Here is a 19,763-nt window from a genome sequence, read left to right on the forward strand (position 1 = left end):
CTAAACATAATAAATCCGTTTCTTGTTTTTCACAGACACGCCGTATCTAACGACTCTGCAAGCTCCTGTAGTTCATGAAGGTAAGTGGAACTTAAGAAGAATTTCCAATGTGATAACCAGTTTTTTATCTTTTGTTTTCACAGATATTCACAAGTATGCGCACAAACCCACAGACTGTCCCGCCCAACGACCAGCTAGCCAAGAAAACTCATTTTGTATGACACTGTCAAAGGCATAAAGTTGGCAAAAAGCCTACCTAACAGTTAGAGAGACATCCAACATGAAAGCAGGTGTGTTGCCTAGTGGCGACCAATTACCATCATTGCCGACTCGGTATTCTCAAAATTAAAAAATCCTGCCCACCGGATCGCCAGGTTTGGGGACACTACAGTCTGGCCTCGACAGTATTATTATAAGCCACACTTTGTCAGACATAGTTGTCAGACATAGAAAATGTTTATAAAAGAATGGGCACTCTTTTTACAAAAAATCATTTGTCAAGAGTCACAACTGTTAAGTGACCATGCTATGCGAAATATCAAGCCAAAATTTTTGAAGAGCATAGTTAATAGTTAATAGTCATACATAAAACACAGGGCTTTTTTTCTGGGAAAAGAGGTGGTGGAACTCAGTGGGTTGCCCTCGGAGAAAATGGTCACATGGCTGGTGGCCCCGCCCCCTGATCTCCAGACAGAGGGGAGTTGAGATAGCCCTCCACGCCACGCAGCGCAGAGGGCAATCTAAACTCCCCTCTGTCTGGAGATCAGGGGGCGGGGCCACCAGCCATGTGACCGTTTTCAAGAGGTTCCGGAACTCCGTTCCGTCGCGTTCCAGCTGAAAAAAAGCCCTGCATAAACATTAGATGTGTTTTGCTTCACTTCATTAATATCTTGTTCTTAGAAAAACTCACCTCCGGCACAGATGCTTGACGGTTCAGCTGCCAGAATCTCAATACAAGATTTCTTCAGAATCTACGTATTTTGAAAGAATACACTTTTTTGTAATTGAGGATGTTTCATATGGACTGAGCTGATTGAGAAAAGGAGCATTTGTTCGGCTTCTGGAATACCCACTTACAGAATCAATTGTGCCTCTGAGAGCAGAAAAACCTCCCAACACGGGGAAAACATGGTCGATGCTGTCCGCGATGGTTGAGAGCTGCAAAGACAGAGCAGAGAAGTAAAAGAAGGCCAAACAAAGAAAACTAAGAGTCTGTATACACGAGACATTTTACATGAAGACATTCAAGTGTAGGGAGACAATGTTAGCTGGGAAGCGTAGTTTTAAAAGACAGAGCCGACAGAGATCGCTCCTCAGAGGGTTTGTTAATTTCATCTTCGTGTTCCACCCTCCCCAAGGCTCTGTCAATCTAACCTCCCCTTAGGGAGGAACTGAAATGGGCTGGAGCTGCCTTCCAGAGCTGGCCTTGGATCTGGAGTGGTTAAAATGGGCTGAAATTTCCCTTATGGCATTTCACAGCCCCTTCACACAGCTCCAGTGTATAGCAAAGCCTTTGCCCTGCCGCTGGCTCAGTCTTCCCTTCCTGGCTAACACTGCATCTCCTGACACGTGTTCTTCACGTGTCAGCTGTCTCACGGAGAGAGACTCTAACTAGTGTACATATTCAGAATTAGATGGGTGTTTTGAATGGTTATCATTGCTGTCTCTTGGCCTATTTTTGTCAGCTGCCTTGGGCTCCCTTGGGATGGGAAAGGCAGGATAAAAATATTTTAAATAAATGAACAAATGGGCAAGAAAAGCCAGACAAATCTGTGCATCTTTGATGGGAAGAATATATCTGAAGGACTGCTCAGTGATCCGGGGAAGTCAGCATGGTTTTGTCCCTAACAGATCTTGCCAGACCAACCTGGTTTCCTTCTTTGATTGAGTGACCAGCTTACTGGATCGGCAGAACACTGTTGACGTGATTTATCTGGATTTCAGTGAAGCTTTTGATAAGGTTCCCCATGACATCCTGATGGGCAAACTGGAAGACTGTGGACTGGACTATAGGACAGTTCAGTGGATAGGGAACTGGTTGGAGGACCGCACTCAAAGAGTGGTGGTCAACAGCATTTCATCAGATTGGAGGGAGGTGTCCAGTGGGGTGCCACAGGGCTCAGTTTTGGGCCCGGTACTTTTCAATATTTTGTATTAATGATCTGGATGAAGGAGTGGAATTTGCTGATGATACCAAAATGGGAGGAGTAGCAAACACCCAAGAAGACAGAATTAAAATTCAACAAAATCTGAATACTCTGGAGAAGTGGGCAGCTGTGAATAGGATGCAATTCAACAAAGACAAGTGCACAGTATTACATCTGGGCCACAAAAATGGGAAGCACAAATACTGGATGGGGGATACACTTCTGGGCAGTGGTATATGTGAAAGGGATCTCGGGGTAAGAGTGGACTGTAAACTAAATATGAGCAGTCAGTGTGATGTGGTGGCAAAAAAGGCTAATTCAATCTTGAGTTGTATCAAAGGGGCCATAGCGTCGAAATCGCAGGAGGTCATAGCCCCTCTCTATACTGCCTTGGTCAGGCCATACCTGGAGTATTGTGTGCAGTTCTGGAGGTCTCACTTCAAAAAGGATGTGGACAAAATTGAGAGGGTGCAGAGGAGAGCGACGAGGATGATCAGGGGTCTGGAGGCTAAGCTCTACGAGGAAAGGCTGAGGGCCTTGGGAATGTTTAGTTTGGAGAAAAGGAGGTTGAGGGGGGACAAGATTGCTCTCTTTAAGTATTTGAAAGGCTGTCATTTGGAGGAGGGCAGGGAGCTGTTCCAGTTGGCAGCAGAGGGTAGGACCCGAAGCAATGGGCTTAAATTACATGCACAAAGGTACCAGCTGAATATTAGGAAAAACTTTTTCATGGTCAGAGTAGTTCAAAAGTGGAATCAGCTACCTAGGGAGGTGGTGAGCTCCCCTTCACTGACAGTTTTCAAGAAGAGGCTGGATGAATCTTTGTCAGGGATGCTTTAGGCTGATCCTGCACTGGGCAGGGGGGGTTGGGCTAGATGGTCTGTATGGCCCCTTCCAACTCTATGATTCTATGATTCTATAAGAGGGGCAGCTTAGACAGGAGGAGGCAGATGGAGAATGGCACCTCTGGCTATGAACCTGGAGACTTACAGTACCACCCTATGAACACTTTCCTGGTAGTAAAATAGTAAAGAGTCCAGTAGCACCTTTAAGACAAACCAACTTTACTGTAGCATTAAGCTTTCGAGAACCACAGCTCTCTTCATCAGATGCATCGTCAGCTTTCGAGAACCACAGCTCTCTTTGTCTGACACATCTGATGAAGAGAGCTGTGGTTCTCAAAAGCTTATGCGACAATAAAGTTGTTTAGTCTTAAAGGTGCTACTGGACTCTACTATTTTGCAACTACAGACTAACAGGGTTAAATGCTCTGGATCTTTCCTGGGAGTAAGACCCATAGAATAAAACTGGACTTACTTCCAAGTAGGATAGCTCCCCTAGAGAGGAGAGAGGAAAGGCTTAAAAGAAACTAACAGAAGACTGCAAGCTGGGATAGGGAAATGCTAGCACCATCTGGAAAAAGATACTACCAAATAACTGGGGATCATCCTTTTCTGTTTTCTTCCTGCTAACAATAATTTAAAAATTAAAAATTCTTTCAAGGCTGCAAAGCATCAGTACAGCATCCACGCATATTGCTGGTTTCCAAACACTGAGGAAGAATTAGTCGTGTGGAAGAGAAGCAGTTGCGTGCATTCCTTATTCAGACGTGCCTTTCGATGCCCCTTGCAAGTGAGATCAAACAGGGGTCCTCAGCCTCCTACACAATGCATGAAGCAACCCTACTAGGCTGCACAAAACAACAGAACATCCGCAATTACCTGGGTCTCGTTGAAGTCCTTCACGCCAACACAGTAGACAATCGCTCCCAGGGCTCTTGCTCTGTCGGCCTAAATCAGAGGCAGCAATGCATTAAAACAGAACTTAAGCAGGAGCCAAGCATGGACATTGGCAAGTTGACACAGAGTAAAATGCAAGCTGGCCCAATGCCACTGGGAAGACGTAGACAAGACTTACTTCTTTCTCGGCATAATAAAACTGCGCCTCTTGCAGCTCCCCATCAGTGAGTGCAATGATCACGCTCGCTGTTCGGAGTCCTGCAATATCAGCAGTTACAGTTACTTGGATTAGAGATGGCTAAGGTGGCAACAGGAAACAGACGAAGGCATGGACTGGTCCCACTTGGTGGATCCTGGGGTAATATTATGCAGCCAGCAAAGAAGGAACAGAAATAAAGCCTCCCAACTGAGAACGGCTACGCAGGATTTGTCCAGCGATAGCTTCTCAGCTAAGATCAAGTGTGTGTGTGATAGCAGCAGGTCACATGGTCCACATACAGCAAGTGGGGGAGATTGCCTCTGTCCCCTCCTGGCTCGTGTGTTGGGGTGTTTCCGCCTCGCAGTGGCAGAAACACCCCAGTGGATACAGCCAAGGGGTATGGCAATTGCTGACTTGCTCAGGAATTAAGTGTTCTACACAATACACAGAGCTGCCCATCTTCCTGGGAAGAGAGAAACAGAAGGACTGGTAGCCTGGTTTCCTCTCAGAACCAACAGGCCTTCGGGCATATGCTGTGGGCCTGCCATTTTAAAGGTTTCGATTCAGTGTGGGGAAAAAAACGTCCTGTGTACTCAACACCATCTCTCGAACAGCAGAGAGGACCCCTTGCAGGGGAACTGAATGGCTATTTCTCTTTTAATTGCCTGACCGAGTATAAACTATGTAGACCAAATTTCAAATTTATCCATAGACTCTGGTGCAGCTGCTATGCCCTCTGCACTCAGGGCCGGCGCCAGAGTTTCTGGCACCTGAGGCGGGGGGGGGGGAGCTTCAGGACTAATCCTACCTGCGCATGCACACCCGGACTGCGGGGCGGTGTGCGGTTGGGAGGGACGGCCGTGCCCCAGCCAGGCACAGCAGGTGGCTGGGGAGGCACGCGTGCGTCCTCCCAGCCCTCCCCCTCCGTTGCTCCACACGCCGTCCTGGATGCCTGCTGCGCCTGGCCTGCTGCTCCTGGCCAGGGACGTGTGTTGGCGGCAGCAGCAGCGCAGGAGAACTGGGAGGCTGCAGTAGCTGTGGGCCAGGCATGGCAGGCAGCCGGGGGCGGCGCACGGGCAGCTTCCCATCCCTCCCTGTCAGCTGCCCGCCTGCTGCCACTGCCAGCTGCGTGGCGTGTGCCCCCACCCCCTCTGGCGACTCAGCACTGGAGGCGATCGCCAGGGTTGCCTCAATGGAGGCACCGGCCCTGTCTGCACTGGAGTTGGATCTTTTTTTCCTACTTATTTCTCATTTCTGGGGCATCATAGGTTATTCCTTGGCACTGCCTGTTCTAAGCCAGCTTCAGTGACATTCTCCTGCCTAGAGCTTAGGACTTAGCTGTAAATCTCTCTGGTTTAAAGAGAGGGATGAGGGAGTGAGATGATTGGCTGACGACTGAGAGTGAGCAGATTAAACTGCTGTTTCAGTTACTGAGTGGAGAGAAAAGATTCAGTCAGGGCAAGAGAGGCAAGCTGTGTGCAGCCTGAGCGTGTTTAAGCATTTCTGAGAGAAATATAACCTGTGTGGAAATCTGAATTCTGTGTGTCTGAGAGGAACTCATTCATTCTGTCTAAAGCAGGCAAACTGTAGGTGCGCCTGAGAGAAAGTCTATGTGTATTGGAGTGAGAAATTAATATCTGAAGCAGACAAACTTGCACGTGCAGCCTGAGAAACTTTATGAAGATCTGAGTGACCGAACCTAAATAAAGAATCTTTAAGAACAGGTAACACTCTTTGAAACCATCAAGCTTAAGTACTACAGTGAAACTGATACGCTTCTTGTAAAAATTGAATTTTTTTAGACTATTTTCCATAAAAATTGAACAAATTTTCTATGTGCAAATAGAACAAATTTTCTATGTACAAATTTTTCTATGAAACTTTAAGAACAGATAACACTCTTTGAAACCATCAAGCTTAAGTACTACAGTGAAACCGATACGCTTCTTGTAAAAATGAAAGTTTTTTGTTTTGTTTTTAATCCCAGAGTATGTTATTCCCACATCCCACTCCTATCCTCAGGTGGTACATAGTACCACGAAGGAGCCTGAAGGTTGGGCATGGTATTAAAGGGGAAATTTAAATTATTTTGGAATATAATTCCTGGTGGCAGCAATCTACCCAGAGGGGGCAAGAAGAAAGGGGTTAAAGGCAAAATCTAACTGAAAGAACAGATTACACAGGCTGGTGGGGATTTTTAGACTATTTTCCATAAAAATTGAACACATTTTCTGTGTACATCAAGCACTTGGGAATTCTGAGTGCTCGGCAACTAGACCGTAAGTACTAGGTAACTTAATAAAGAATATCTTCCAAGGAATAAGATTCATCGGTACATCAATGTGAAAGAACTCCAAGCTACAGCGATTAAGAATATTATTGCATTACAGGATGTGTTTTTAATCTAATTCATCATTGTTTCAAATGTCTCTCTCAATGTAGCCTGAAATTAAAGACACTGATCATAGCTGACAGGTTTCTTATGCCAGATAGTCTTTTCTTGTTCATGTCACAGAAACACAAGATCTTCAAGGTGACTTTGGAAAGAGGGAAAAAATGGGGGGAGTTGCTTCTTTTGAGAAGGTTGGGCGAGATTGGCATTGGTTTCAAATATCCTCTTTAACTTTATCTGAAATATACAAATCAAGCTCCTATTTTCCGGAAAATGAGATCAAACATCTTTTTGGTATTACCGCAGCTCACATAACGCAATGTTAGAAAATCCACTATTGTTCCAAGCATTTAGTAACTGGGCATACAAATAAGTGAACTGCCAAGGTAGCAATTTTACTTTTGGGGGCTCTTATGTGATACCTGCAACTATTATCTGAAAACAGTAACAGCCTGCAATACCTCACAGTTGGTGCATAGGGTGAAGATACACAACACAGCTTCGTATTGCGATGTGCATTACCTCTTTGCAAACTGGTTGTCTGTATTGTCTAAGAGCCTAAGGAGAATAATTTTAAAACCTAGGTAACAGTGATGGGGGGGGGCAGGGATATATGAAAAGTCTGCTCAGTTTGGCATGTTGGCATGGGCAACCAGCTTAAGCAGCACTTTACACGTGCAATGCCAACCTAGCGTGCAAGTTTGAGTCCTCAGATACAGAGCAACGAGAGAAAACCAAATACTTCTGCAGCGTTTCAGCGATGACATTTCACACAGGGAAACCCGCTGGCACATCTGGGCCTGAGGTGTTCTGTGCTCCACTCTGACCTTAAAAATCAGTATCTTTAAAGGGGAGTGTGTGTGTTAAAAAATGGAACAAATAATTACACAGTAGCAGTTTTCAAGCCTTGCACACACTCTTCTACAGCGTTTTATTCACAAAGTCCACTAAAGAGTCTCTTACATGCCACTTTCTCTGAGAAACCAGCAGTAGAAAGTAACAAAGCTGGCAACAGAAGACTCCCAGACCTACCTCCATGATTTTCTTGGTAAATCTGTTCATTCGCCTGCAAGAAAAGACACAAATGTGGTTGACGTCGCTGTTTTTAAGGTTAAGAGACAGCAGGAAAAGCTTGCATGCAAATCAAAGGAGGGAGAGATTCCAGCACCTACCCTTTTCAAGCCTTCATGCATGAACGTGTCTCCTCCGGGCATTTCGCGTCGAAGAATGGCAAGACCCCGCTGGATGACTTCCCTTGGAACAGGAGGCAAGCCTTTTAGTTCTGTTTTCACTGCTATTTTGGCGAAAGAGCAAACCCCAAAGATAGAATGCTCCCCCTCAGTCTTCCCATATGGCCGAAAAGGGAGTACCCCCAACTTGGAAGATTCAAAACAGGTTTGCCAATGTATTTATCTCCACTGCAGAACAACTGCGGAGCTCAAGGAACTGGATTGCAGCAGTAGGATTGGGAAAACCCTACAATCTGTGCTGCTTTCCTGGTTGCCGTTATCTTGGCCTATACTGCTGTTTGCCCCACGGGAGGAAAAATACAACTTCCTCTATTCCAGCAGCTAGAGAGGTGAAGAATGGGGGAAAGAGGTTTACTTTGTGGTTCATGGATGCAGCCTTCTTTACTAAGCTCCTCTGCTTTCCACTTTCCACACTACCTTATCTCTTCTCTTAGCCCCTCGTCTCGGTGACTGCCTTCCATGCAGTGCCCCCTACCTAAAACATGTGTGGGGTTCCCCTCCCCCAATCCTCCAGTTCCCTCAGAGTTCGCAATATTTTATTTTATTTTATTTTATCTTTATTCGATGTTAAGCAGATCTGGGAAAAAACTCCAACAGGTATTTCAGTAATTTTCACAGTAACTGAGTAATAAATGGGGTAAGCTAATTAAAAACTATTCATGCTCTCTCTAAAACTAGCTTTTCTCTAAGAAGCTACCAACCTAGCCAAATCATTCAACGTTAAAAACATCTCTTTCCCATCCTACCCTCCATGTTCTTCATTTACCATTTACTTCATTTACCTTACCCTCCATGTTCTTCAATATTTACAAAATGTTTACCTGTCTTCCGTCAACCTCATCACTGTGACTCCTCGTGAGGAAAAGACGATGAAAGACATCCTTAACATTGGACTACGGGAGAAAAGCAGGACAAAGAACAGTGAGGCTCAAGGCACCACAACCCAACCCAGAACTTACACAGACGGAGGGAGGTTGAAACATGCACAGCCACCAACTTTCAAGGGGGTCATACTTCACCTTAGGAACTTTTCCGCCAGACTTTCCACAAAGTTATAGATTTCTATCCAGTGGTGTTTGATGCTTCCAGACCTAAAAGTGAAGGATAACACGAGGGTCAGCCACTGGCAGCCATCAGGCAGGGTAGGCTCTAGTTAGGACTCCCAGGTGCCCACTGGTGGCGGGCCAACTCCCAGGGATTTACCCCCTTGTCCACCAATTGCCCAGCAATCAGTGGGAGGGGGGCAAGCTCCCTGGGCGATCGGCGGGAGGGGGCAAGCTCCCAGAGCTTGCTCGCCACCGGCAGGCACCTCAGGAATGCGTGCTGTTCCCGTGCTCCTACCCAGCGCAGCAACGTCACTTCTGTGACATCGTCGCGCCGGCCACGGGAGTATCCCCGCACTTCATTTGGGGGTAAAATCGGCTCCGTGCCGAGTGCGGGAGCGCTCCCGCGGCCAGCTCAACAACATCACTTACAAAAGCGGCATCGCCACATGGGCAGCATGGTAATGTCACTTACGGAAGCGACATCATCACGTCGGTGCTGGAGCACGCGCATGAGGAATTAAACGAAATGGTAAGTGCCAGGTCTCAACCCTCCCAACGGGAGTATAAAGGGACCTGGCAACCCTAAGAACAGAACATATGGAGGCAAGTAAGGAAACAGCCTGGACAAATATGCACTCTAGAGAGAAAGACAGTGCTGCATGGACTAGGCCAGAGGCCTAGTGGCTCTGGGAAAGCCTGCACTAAAGTGACTACAGGGCCTACACTTCCCAGGTTCCCTCTGGCCCCTGTGATTGGGTAAGAAGGGATTCTGAGGGGGAAATGGCACCAATAGGAAAGTAGGGCGGTGGTGCCTGAGAGAAGGGATAAAAGGCCTCACCACAGTGCGAGGGGGTTCACGCCTAGGGGGCAGAGCTGAGTAGTGGCTGCTGCAGGCCAAGGGCCCCTCATCCAGAAGGGGTGAGACGGTTGGAAGCCATTCGCCAGGAGACAGTTGTTAACAGTCTAGTTAGATGTGCTAGGGTGTGTTAGTTCATTCAGCAGCCTTTACTATTCTCTTTATTTTTCAAAGTTTTGAACACCAGTTATTAATAAATCTTTTCTGCCTAGGCCCCTGCACCTCATTTGGTCACATAATAAATCAAACCTACTGGGAAAGAGTAAACAGAAGGGGTCGGTTGGGTGGTCTGGGCCCTTCCGAGGAAACCTGTACTAGAGTGGTGGCAGCCTACAGAAAGCTTCCCTGGACCTCAGCCAGCTGTGACACCGGAGTTTAATCTCTCATTGAGAACATGAGAGCGTTTGACCCGCAAAGAGTTTTTTTCATGAGAAAACATTCCAAAATGAGATTCCTTCCTTAAAGACTGAAGTGGTGCAGTCCGCTCTACCAAGCTCTATCGCCTTATTCAGCTGAAGGTGTTGTTGACCAGCCTTCATGAAGACCAGCTTATCTTCTGTTATGCTCCAAATCGGCCCAGAAACACTGCATGGATCTGAGCCAGCAATATTGTTCACCTGGCAATACAGTCTGGCAAACAACGGTTGCAGTGGAGACAATTGTGAAGTCCTCCCTGCATCTCTTGGAAGAATGGCCAATCAAGATGCTGTTCTTCAGCCAAGCCCCAAGCTGCCTGTCAGCAGCACTGCATGTGGCCGTGTGGATATGTTTCTGCGACACTAGTCCACGTGCAGAAAATTTTTAAAAGCTACTGCATGTGATCTGATGCAACACTAGGTGTGCCACCATGATTACCCCCCCTGCCAAAAGAGACAAACAGGGACAGACAGCAAGGGCAACTGGCATGGTAGCACAGGAGATGGCAGCCACGCAGCCAGCATGAGAGAAGAGAAAGCAAAGAAGAAAGGGTACCAAAAGAGAAGGAGTGGGGATGGCTCAGACAGCTGCAGGGGGAAGAAAAGTTCAAGGGGTGAATAGTTCCTCGCTAACTTGCTGTGCAGGAAACACTGAACCAGTGGCATTTGTATCTGTCAGGCTGCTATTTCGAGCCCGCTTGGGGGGTGTTTTTAAAAGAAGAGCTGTTAAACTGCAACTCCGTAAAAGGTGCTGGAAGTACTAATCCTTTTAGCCAGAAACACTCTTCCAGATGAGCTGATGGCAGAGGTTACTACCCAGAGAGCAGTTAGTACATCAAAAGCAAGGGCACGTCACCAGGAGAGCAGCTCCCAGAACAACAGGAATAGAGCTTGCAAGACCATTTCCTAACAAAGGCTACCTGGAAAATGCCATTGGTCCCAAACATTGGTGGTAATGTCTGGAGTATACAGCTCCCACTTGCTTTAGGTTCCGGTTAGTTTCCAGGACCAACCCACAGTGCTGGTTTTGAGCTCTGGAGGCCTAACATTCGGGGCCTGGATATACCTCAAAGGCCACCTCCGTCCATATCCAGGTATGTCTCTCCACTGTCTGCAGTTCAGTGCATAGTGATAAAGGGAAGGGCCTTTTCTGTCACTGTGCCAAGGGACATTAGTCTTGGCCCCTCTCTGTTCTGCTGCAAAGCTAAAGTAGCTGGAAAGTTTTTGAAGCTTGAATAGGCATGAATTTTGCTAGTTTTTTCTTTCGTGTTCCTGTGAGTTGTGCTTTTGGTATAGAGGTTGCTCTTATATGCCTCATTTTTCTTTGGCTTTGCTTTCATTGTCTTTTTTAAAAACAAAAACAAAACTTGGCTTGTAAAACACCTTGGGATGGAAGGCCAGGAACCGAACATTTCAAACAGATCAACAGATAAATAATTTCTTCACTTGAAGGGGGCTTTTCCAGAGTGCAACCGGGTTTGCTTCCTAGAATGCACACTGAAGATTGCTGTCATTAATCCTATGCTCGTTTACATGGAAGCCAACAATATAAAGCTCAGGGGAGCTCAGTTTCAGTCATTTCAAAAAAAAAATTACATATGTAAATTTGACTCAGTCAGGCTGGGATTGAATAGAGACTATGAATGGTTATCTCATTATCAAAAGTAACTGACTTCCTTAACAGAAGCAAACTGATCTCCGTATCAGAAGCTACTGTTTGCATCTACTCCTCCCTCCCCTCCACACCTATCTATCTGACCAGTTTCTTCTTGCCCTCCATGCATCTGACGAAGAGAACTGTGATTCTCGAAAGCTTATGCCACAATAAAGTTGGTTAGTCTTAAAGGTGCTACTGGACTCTTTTTGATTTTACAAAATATACTGACGCCCGCTAGCTTAGATGAAATTAGACAAATTCATGGAGGATGGCTATTTGCCGTGATGGCTCAAAGGAACCTCCATGTTCAGAGGCAGTGTAGCTCTGGATTGTAATAGCTGGAGAGGAGAGGACAATGGGGAGAGGATCGTTGTCTTTGCCTGCGTCTCTGGCAGGCAACTGTACGAAACAGAGCCCTGGACCAGCTGAACCAAACCATCTCACCATCAGCCGCTGTCTTTCAGCCATGATATTAATGCCCCTATTTGAGACCCGCGGGAGTGAGACATGCACAGAGCTCAGTCCTGATAGCAGCACGACAGCACGTCTTTCAGAAAGCACAGATGTGGCCATTGCTGCACACAGAGACTCCTTTGTTTGCGGTGCTCAAGCCAAGGCACAGACTGTGCGCTAACTCCATTCCACAGGGCTAGGGACTTGGGTTGTTAATATACGGCAGTGTTCTTCAGAATTACCCACCCTTGGCTAGCCGGCTTGCTTTCTTAAATGCAGCTGTGGACCTGCCAATTTCTTCAGAGGCGGCGGGGGGGGGGACTAGTTTAACTTTTTCACACACACCCCAGTGACTTTTCAAGCAAAATCCCACCCCCTCCAAACTGCAGTTTGACCCCATAAAGGGGTCAAGTATCAATCAATCAATAAAGGGGAAAGTATCAATCAATCAATCAACGTCCTCTCGTTTCTATCTTCCCAGCCCCACATACGCACTCTTTCCTCATCTGGGCCAATTCCAGACGGCCCTCCCCATGCCGAAACGTCGCGTGTCGTCATGCGGAAAACGCAAAATATCGCGTTTTCCGCGTGACGACGCGCGACATTTCGGCATGGGGAGGGCCGTCTGGAATCGGCCATGGTTGCTTTGTATATTTACCCTCCATGACCGCTGATGGGGGGGGGGAGTAGATTTCTGAATTTCCCCCTCACAGAGTAAATGGCAGCTGAGGGAGGGTCATTTTTTTACTTGGAAAATGGTACCCCGGGGGTGGGGGAGGTTAAATTGGCAGGGGGGGGGCTCACGCCTGCAAACATATTGCTTTTTAAAAAAATTATTAAATATGATTATGGGTCTCCAACATAACATGCAGTTTTGTTCTCAAACTATCTGAAGCCCCTCCCCCCTTTCCAAACTTATTCAGCCTCCTGCCTCCTTTCAGCCAGGAGGAAGAATGTGCTCCATAGCTGAATACACAGAAACTATTGCACAGCTGTTATGCTCGCAGCCAGTTTCTGTGTGCAGAAATCTGTACACTGGGGAACTAACCCAGCCAGCAGTGTAGTGGTTAGCGTCAGACTAAAATCTGGGGGACTCAGGTTCGAATCCCCACTCTGCCAGTGAATCTCACTGGGTGACCTTGGGCCAATCACACCATCTTAGCTTAACCTCCCTGTTACGACCCTTCCTTTCTCTTGGGTAGATTTTGCCTTTAATCTTTCCCTTACACCCTCTGGGTAGATTGCTGCCACCAGGAATATTATATTCCAAAATATTTTATTTAAGTTTTCCCTTCAGTAACGTGCCCAAGCATCAGGTTCCTTCGTGGTTCTATGTGGCCCTGAGGATAGGAAAGGGATATAGCAATGACAGCTACTCTGGGATATAACAAACTTTTATTTTTTCAAGAAACGTATCCGTTTCATAAAAGTAGTTCTTGGTTCTTAAAGTTACTTCATTTAAACTCATTCACACAAATCTCTTCTAAGGCTTCACACACAGTTAGCCTCTTTCTCTGACTCAGTATTTCTCACAGATGTGCTTAAAGTTACTCAGGCAGCACACAGCTAGCCTCTCTTTTCCTGACTGAATGTTCTTTCACAAACATGCTCAGTTCAGGTTTCCTCACAGGTTATTTTTCTCTCAGTAATACATAAACCTGCTCAAGCAGCACACAGCTTGCCTTTCTTCTGACTGAATATTTTTCACAGAAATGCTTAAACCTGCTTAGGCAGCACATGGCTGGCTTCTCTTTCCCTGACTGAATGTTCTTTCACAAACATACTCAGTTCAGGTTTCCTCACAGGTTATTTTTCTCAGTAATACGTAAACCTGCTCAGGCAGCACACAGCTAGCCTCTCTTTCCCTGACTGAATGTTCTTTTTCCACTCTCAGTCTAAAACTGCCTTCACTCCACCCACACTCTCAGGGCCAAACTACAAGTGACGCCTGACACTAGTTGGACCCTTGTCAGATTCCCTCAAGTTTTGATAGGAAATGTAGACAGCTTGGCAGAATGTTGGACATGTGACAGTTGAAAAGTCCATTGGACAGCAGTCGGAGAGCCAAGCTGCAAGACCAGGATGCCTACATTTCCCATCAAAACTTGAGGGAAGCTGACAAGTGTCCAACTAGTGTCAGGCGTCACTTGTAGTTTGGCCCTCAGTCATCAACCAATCATCTCATTCACTCATCCCTCTCTTTCAACCCCGCTCTTCACCTATACCACATCAGGCATTTCAAGGCACATGCACAGTTACTTAAAATCATTAAACTCCCTCACAGAGGTTTTTGCAAGGATAAAATGGGCAATAGTGAGGTAAGAGGCTTTGGATCCCCACTAGAGAGAAAAGTAAGGTGTGAGTCAAGTAAATAAATAAATAAATAAATATCTTGGCTCTAGAACAATCCAGAAGGCCATCCCCTTCTACGGTCAGACATGGGGGAACGTTAACAAGTGTGGTGTACCGGCTAGAATGATGGGCTAGGATCTGGGCCACCCAGGTTCGGTTCCCTGTTCTGCCACGGAAGCTCACTGGGTGACCTTGAGCAGCAGCCTAACTTTCCTCACAGGATTTACCGTGAGGAAAAAATGGAGGACATTTTCTCCTCCATGTAAGCTGCTTTAGGTCCCGTCAGGGAAACAACTGGGCTATAAATGAAAGTAAAATAAAAAGTTCTTCCCGGGCTCCTTCCTGCCCAAACCAGATTGGGATGAGCAGCACCAGGGAGTATTCCTTAGGCACTCTGCCGCAACTACAACCTCCAGTGAGGCTGAAAAGAATCCCTGCAGTGATGACTGGGCCTGAAGGGCAGAGAGTATTATTAGTCTTCCCAAACAGGCTCTATTCGCACCACTAGGCCCTTTCCAGTGCGATACCTACAGCTTGCATTGACTTCCATGGGCTGATGGTAGTAATAATATTTGATTTATATACTGCCTTTCAGGACAACTTAATGCCCATGCAGAGCAGTTTACAAAGTGTGATATTATTATCATCACAACAATCACCCTGTGAAGTGGGTAGGGCTGTGAGAGCTCTGAGAGAGCTGTGACTGGCCCAAGGTCACCCAGCTGGCTTCAAGCAGACAGGTGGGGAATCAAACCCGGCTCTCCAGATTAGAGTCCTGCTGTTCTTAACCACTACACTAAACTGGCTTTCCGATACCCAGAGAAGCCTTGGGGCCATGAATCACAGCCAGTTGGATGTAGTGGTTAAGAGTGGCAGAACTCTAATCTGGAGAGCAGGGTTTGATTCCCCTCTCCTCCGCTTGAAGCTGTCTGGGTGACCTTGGGTCAGTCACAGCTCTCTCAGAGCTCTCTCAGCTGCACCCACCTCTCAGGGTGTCTGATGTGGGGATAATAATAATATACTTTGTAAATTGCTCTGAGTGGGCGTCAAGTTGTTCTGAAAGGCAGTATATACATCTATTATTTGTTACTGTTGTTATTCTTGTTATTTTTATTTAGCCCAGATGGTGCAGAAATGTCCTTGCTACTGATTGTACTAATCTCACACTATATAATCCGCCTCGAGTCCCAGCGAGAAAGGAGGACTATAAATGACATAAATAAATGACATAAATAAACAAACTCCCACGTTTGGGCTGAAGCCCTCCTTCGCTTCCAGGGATTGCTACCACAGCCATGCCTGTCCCCTATGACCAGATTGGAATGGGTCTCCTCGGGCGCAACCAACTTTCTATACTATGGCTCAACGGCGCTTTCTGCTGCCTTGCCGGAAGGGAAGGGCCATTTTGCCTCTGCGGTCTCCTCGCCGGCCGGACTTCTCGGGAGCGCGGCCGGGCAAGCTCTGAGGTCATCCTCGGCCCATCTGGAGCGCAACCGCCTCCCGGCTCCAAAGGGAAGGAAATGCCCAGCAGCGGCCCGGTCGTTAATACAGGCGTGCACGCATGCCCCAGCACAGAACCGAACGGTTTGCAGGCTGGAGCCGCGAGGCACTTCCGACGTTCCGGAGACCCAAACGCCGCCGAGGGGCATCGCCGGTCCGCAAGAACTCGGGAGGAGGAACAAAGACGCGAAGGGGCCAAAGACGACCGGCCCGCCCTTTTGTAGTCCTCGAGCGACGTAAACACGCGCCTCGGCAGCCCCCCGGGCCGTGCCGCGAAGCCGCTTCGGCAGCCCCGGCGGCTCTGCGGCACTCGCTTCCAAAACGTGAAGTTTGCTCCGAGGAAGCGCGCGCGTGCGCGCGCTCACTTGCATTCTTCGCGCTTCCCTCGGACCCGGCCGCCCGCCTCCAACCCCTGAGGCTGCTGCCGCACGCGTCGGCGGCCGCGCTTTCGATGCGCTTTGTTCGCCGCAGGAAAATCCGCTTGCAAACGAGCTCGACAGCGCAGTAGCCAAGCCGGGTGGCGAAAAGAACGGCCCGGAGCAAACCGCCTCGAGCGCTGCCTCTGCCCGCCCCGCGCGCCACGGGGCTGCGCTCTCGGGCGGGCCGGCGGGCGACTTACTTGTCCAGCACGAAGTAGAGGTCGAAGGCGCCGTGGCAGGAGGAGCGCCGCTCCGGGCGCCCGGCGCCTCCGCCGGCCTCCTCCTCCTCCGCCCGGGCGCCGGCGGCCAGGAGCAAGGCGGCGCAGAGGAGCAGCCCCGCCGCGGCCTCGCCTCGCGCCATCGTCCCGCGAGCGACTCGCCCGGCCCCGCGAGGCTCGGCGGCAGGCCGCAGACGGGAGGCGCCAGCCGGCTGGGCGGGCGGCACCTACGGCCCCATCGCCAGCGAGACAAGGAGGCGGAGGCCGCGCGGCCCCCGTTTCCTGCCTAACGCTGCGGGGCGGGGAAGGGAAGGGAAAGGCGGGCGCGCTCGCTTGCTCGCTCGGGGGGAAAGGCTGCGCGCTCGGGCAGGGCCGGCCGGCGCAGACCGTTTCTGTTCCGGGGGCTGCCTCAGCCGGGACCGCCGGCCCGCCCAGCTGCGGGAATGGAGGCCCCGGCAGCGGACTGGCCTGGGCTTGCGCCCCAAAGGGGAGAGGTGCAGCGCGCCTCGCAGAGGGAGACGGGCCGCTCTTTCCAGCTGTGGAGCCGCAGCAGCGCTGCCGTGGCTGAAGGCGGCCAATGAAGGGAGGCGGGCCCTTGAGGCTGAGGCCACCTTCTCGGCCCCTGCCGTCTGAAGCGCAGAAGGAGCCACAGGGAAGGAATCGGCGTTGGCTCCTCCGCAGATAGCCCCAGCCTTACAGCCCCACTGCCAGGAACGCAGCCCCCTGCGGGATGCCCTGGCAGCCTGTGAGGCCCAAGGCAATGGCAGGGGAGAGGCTCCCCACAGCCCACACAATGCAACTGTGGGCCAAACTACAAGTGACGCCTGACGCAGGTTGGGCACTTGTCTGCTTCCCTCAAGTTTTGGCGGGAAACCTAGGCAGCTTGGCAGAATGTTGGACAAGTGACAGTTGAAAAGTCCGTTGGACAGCAGTCGGAGAGCCAAGTTGCAAGACCAGGACGCCTACATTCCCCATCAAAACTTGAGGGAAGCTGGCAAGTGTCCAACCTGTGTCAGGCGTCACTTGTAGCTTGGCTCTTGAGAGCAGGGCGAGGTGGGGCAGGTGCCAGGGCCCCTGACTTCTGGTGGGGCCCACCGCTGCTGGCTCCCTCCTCTGAGGCCTGCACTCCCCACCCTTTCCACTGCCTCCTTGTGAGGGCTTTGTCACATCTGCTCACAGCTGCATATGCTGCCTAGCACTGCTGGAGAAGGGTGCTGCACAAAGCATCAGTGTTCCTGGTGGCCACAGCAGTGGCACTCCTAGCTGCGGCATCAGGGAAAGGGCATGCAGACAGCTGTGACTACATGAGGCATCGAGCGTATCCCCACAATGATCTGCAGGCTGCTCCAGAAGTGGGGGCCATATAGAGCCAGCCCCAGATGAATGTTCCCATAGGACCAGGTGTTGGCGCATGGTGAGGTGGGGCAGCTGCCAGGGCCCATGGCCTTTGGTGGGGCCCACTGCTGCTTGCTTCCTAGTCAGGCATTTCCTCTGATGCCTGCCCTCACACGTTTCCTCTGCCTGCTTGTGCTTTGGCACTTCTACTCCCAGCTGCATATGCTGTCCAGCACTGCATGTGGGTATGTGGAAAGCATGAGCATTCTTGGTGGCCGTTGGCAGTGGCATTCCTAGCTGCACCCACCACCCAGCACCATCGGGGAAAGAATGTGCAGGCAGTATGGACAGCTGTGACTGCAGGTGTTGGGAGAGCAAAGAAAGGGAGGGCAAAGAAAGGACACACAGGCAGGTGGGGGCACATGGGTGGGAGGGCAAGAAGGGGAGCCTAGTAGGGGGTGTGGAGGGGCTGAGCACTCTCCAGCCAGAGCTCCCTCCAAAATCTGGAACCGTCCCTGACCGTGAGGAAGGGCTGATCTTGGATGGCTTCCTTCGGCCACGTGGCAATGATCTCTGTTGCCAGTAAGTGATGATTGAAGCGGGTGAGCACAGATGTTGCCCCTGCAGAAAAGTGAAAGCCTGGCTCATTTTGTACTAGCCTGTTACTCTACTGTGGTTTCATGACTGATATCACTTGTGTAATGAGATACTGAGAATTGGTGCATTTATAGTTGTTAATACCAGGAACGTATACTGGAATACTAAGGCCTTTTTTGCACTGGTGATTTTTGCCACCATTGGCCTGATATACCTCTTTGGGTTTTTGTTGGAGGATAAAGTTGCAGAGTGCTTATTGCACAGTAGAATCAAAAGATAGACTCCTGTGGCTTTAGCTCTGGAAAAATACTTCTGCTACATATCAAAGAAAAGGGTCCATTTGGTGAGAAAATAAAAAATAGCTCTCTCTCTACATTTTGATAGTTACTAGATCTCAACCCTTCTAAGACACTGACCAAAGACTAAACAAAGAGCAATAAAACCTTAGTATATGTTGCTAGTAAATTGCCCCCCCAATAAGCTGGTTCATCCAATAAACAATCCTAGATCCCTTTTTTATGCATAATACTTTTCACTAGTGGGAACATTCACTGGAGGCCAACGGTGTAGCGTGGTCGCGGAGCTCCTGGGACAGGAGGTGGTGACCTTCGCCCCGTGCGCACTCCAGCCATGCACAATGACATCACTTGTGACATCGCTCAAGAGCGTCCCCCCTCAGGTGTGCAGCAGCGGCAAAGGGACGGAGAGGCAAGCAGGGAGGCCCCCACCTCCCTGCTTGCCTCCCTGCTCGCTGCCGCACCGCCAGGGCACCCGAGTTGCCGGGGGCTGAGGCAACCAGGGAGGCAGCCTGCCTCCCCGCTTGCCTCCCTGCTCGCTGACACACCACCAGGGTGGCCAACTTGCCAGTGGTGAAGGGGCAGAGAGGCAAGCATTCGCCGCCGGGGCGCCCAGCTTGTTGGGGGCCGAGGTGGGCAGCAGTGACAAGGGCACTGTGGGGGGTGGGGGGTGAAAGTGGCACCTCCTCAAAATTTTGCGCCCGGGGCAGCCGCCCCCCTGCCCCCCCCCCATGCTACACCTCTGCTGGAGGCCTAAGTGGTCTTACGCTAACTAGCTATCTGACTAAACAAACTGAACAACAATTTAACTCATGACTGAACGTAGGACACTTGCTAAAATCCCAGCAGTTCTCTTGCAAATTCCAGACACAGAAAATTCATTGAAATGCTGCA

The 19,763-nt window shown here is 49.4% G+C and overlaps 1 protein-coding gene across 1 annotated transcript in view; it reads right to left on the reverse strand.

The window, feature by feature from the left end:
- The window catches only part of ANTXRL (ANTXR like), a 68,202-nt gene extending 51,333 nt beyond the window's left edge, over positions 1-16,869 (reverse strand). Inside the window, exons 1-9 of the mRNA XM_054984196.1 lie at positions 16,624-16,869; positions 8,744-8,815; positions 8,546-8,617; positions 7,647-7,728; positions 7,507-7,540; positions 4,062-4,141; positions 3,866-3,934; positions 1,078-1,158; positions 911-971 (exon numbers count right to left, since the gene is read on the reverse strand). Of these exons, the coding sequence (XP_054840171.1) occupies positions 911-971; positions 1,078-1,158; positions 3,866-3,934; positions 4,062-4,141; positions 7,507-7,540; positions 7,647-7,728; positions 8,546-8,617; positions 8,744-8,815; positions 16,624-16,784 (712 nt within the window). The 5' untranslated portion in view covers positions 16,785-16,869. The remainder of the gene's footprint in view (positions 1-910; positions 972-1,077; positions 1,159-3,865; positions 3,935-4,061; positions 4,142-7,506; positions 7,541-7,646; positions 7,729-8,545; positions 8,618-8,743; positions 8,816-16,623) is intronic.
- Positions 16,870-19,763: the final 2,894 nt, after the last annotated feature.

The sequence above is a fragment of the Eublepharis macularius genome, chromosome 6, assembly GCF_028583425.1.
Source record: "Eublepharis macularius isolate TG4126 chromosome 6, MPM_Emac_v1.0, whole genome shotgun sequence".
Lineage (NCBI taxonomy): Eukaryota > Metazoa > Chordata > Lepidosauria > Squamata > Eublepharidae > Eublepharis > Eublepharis macularius.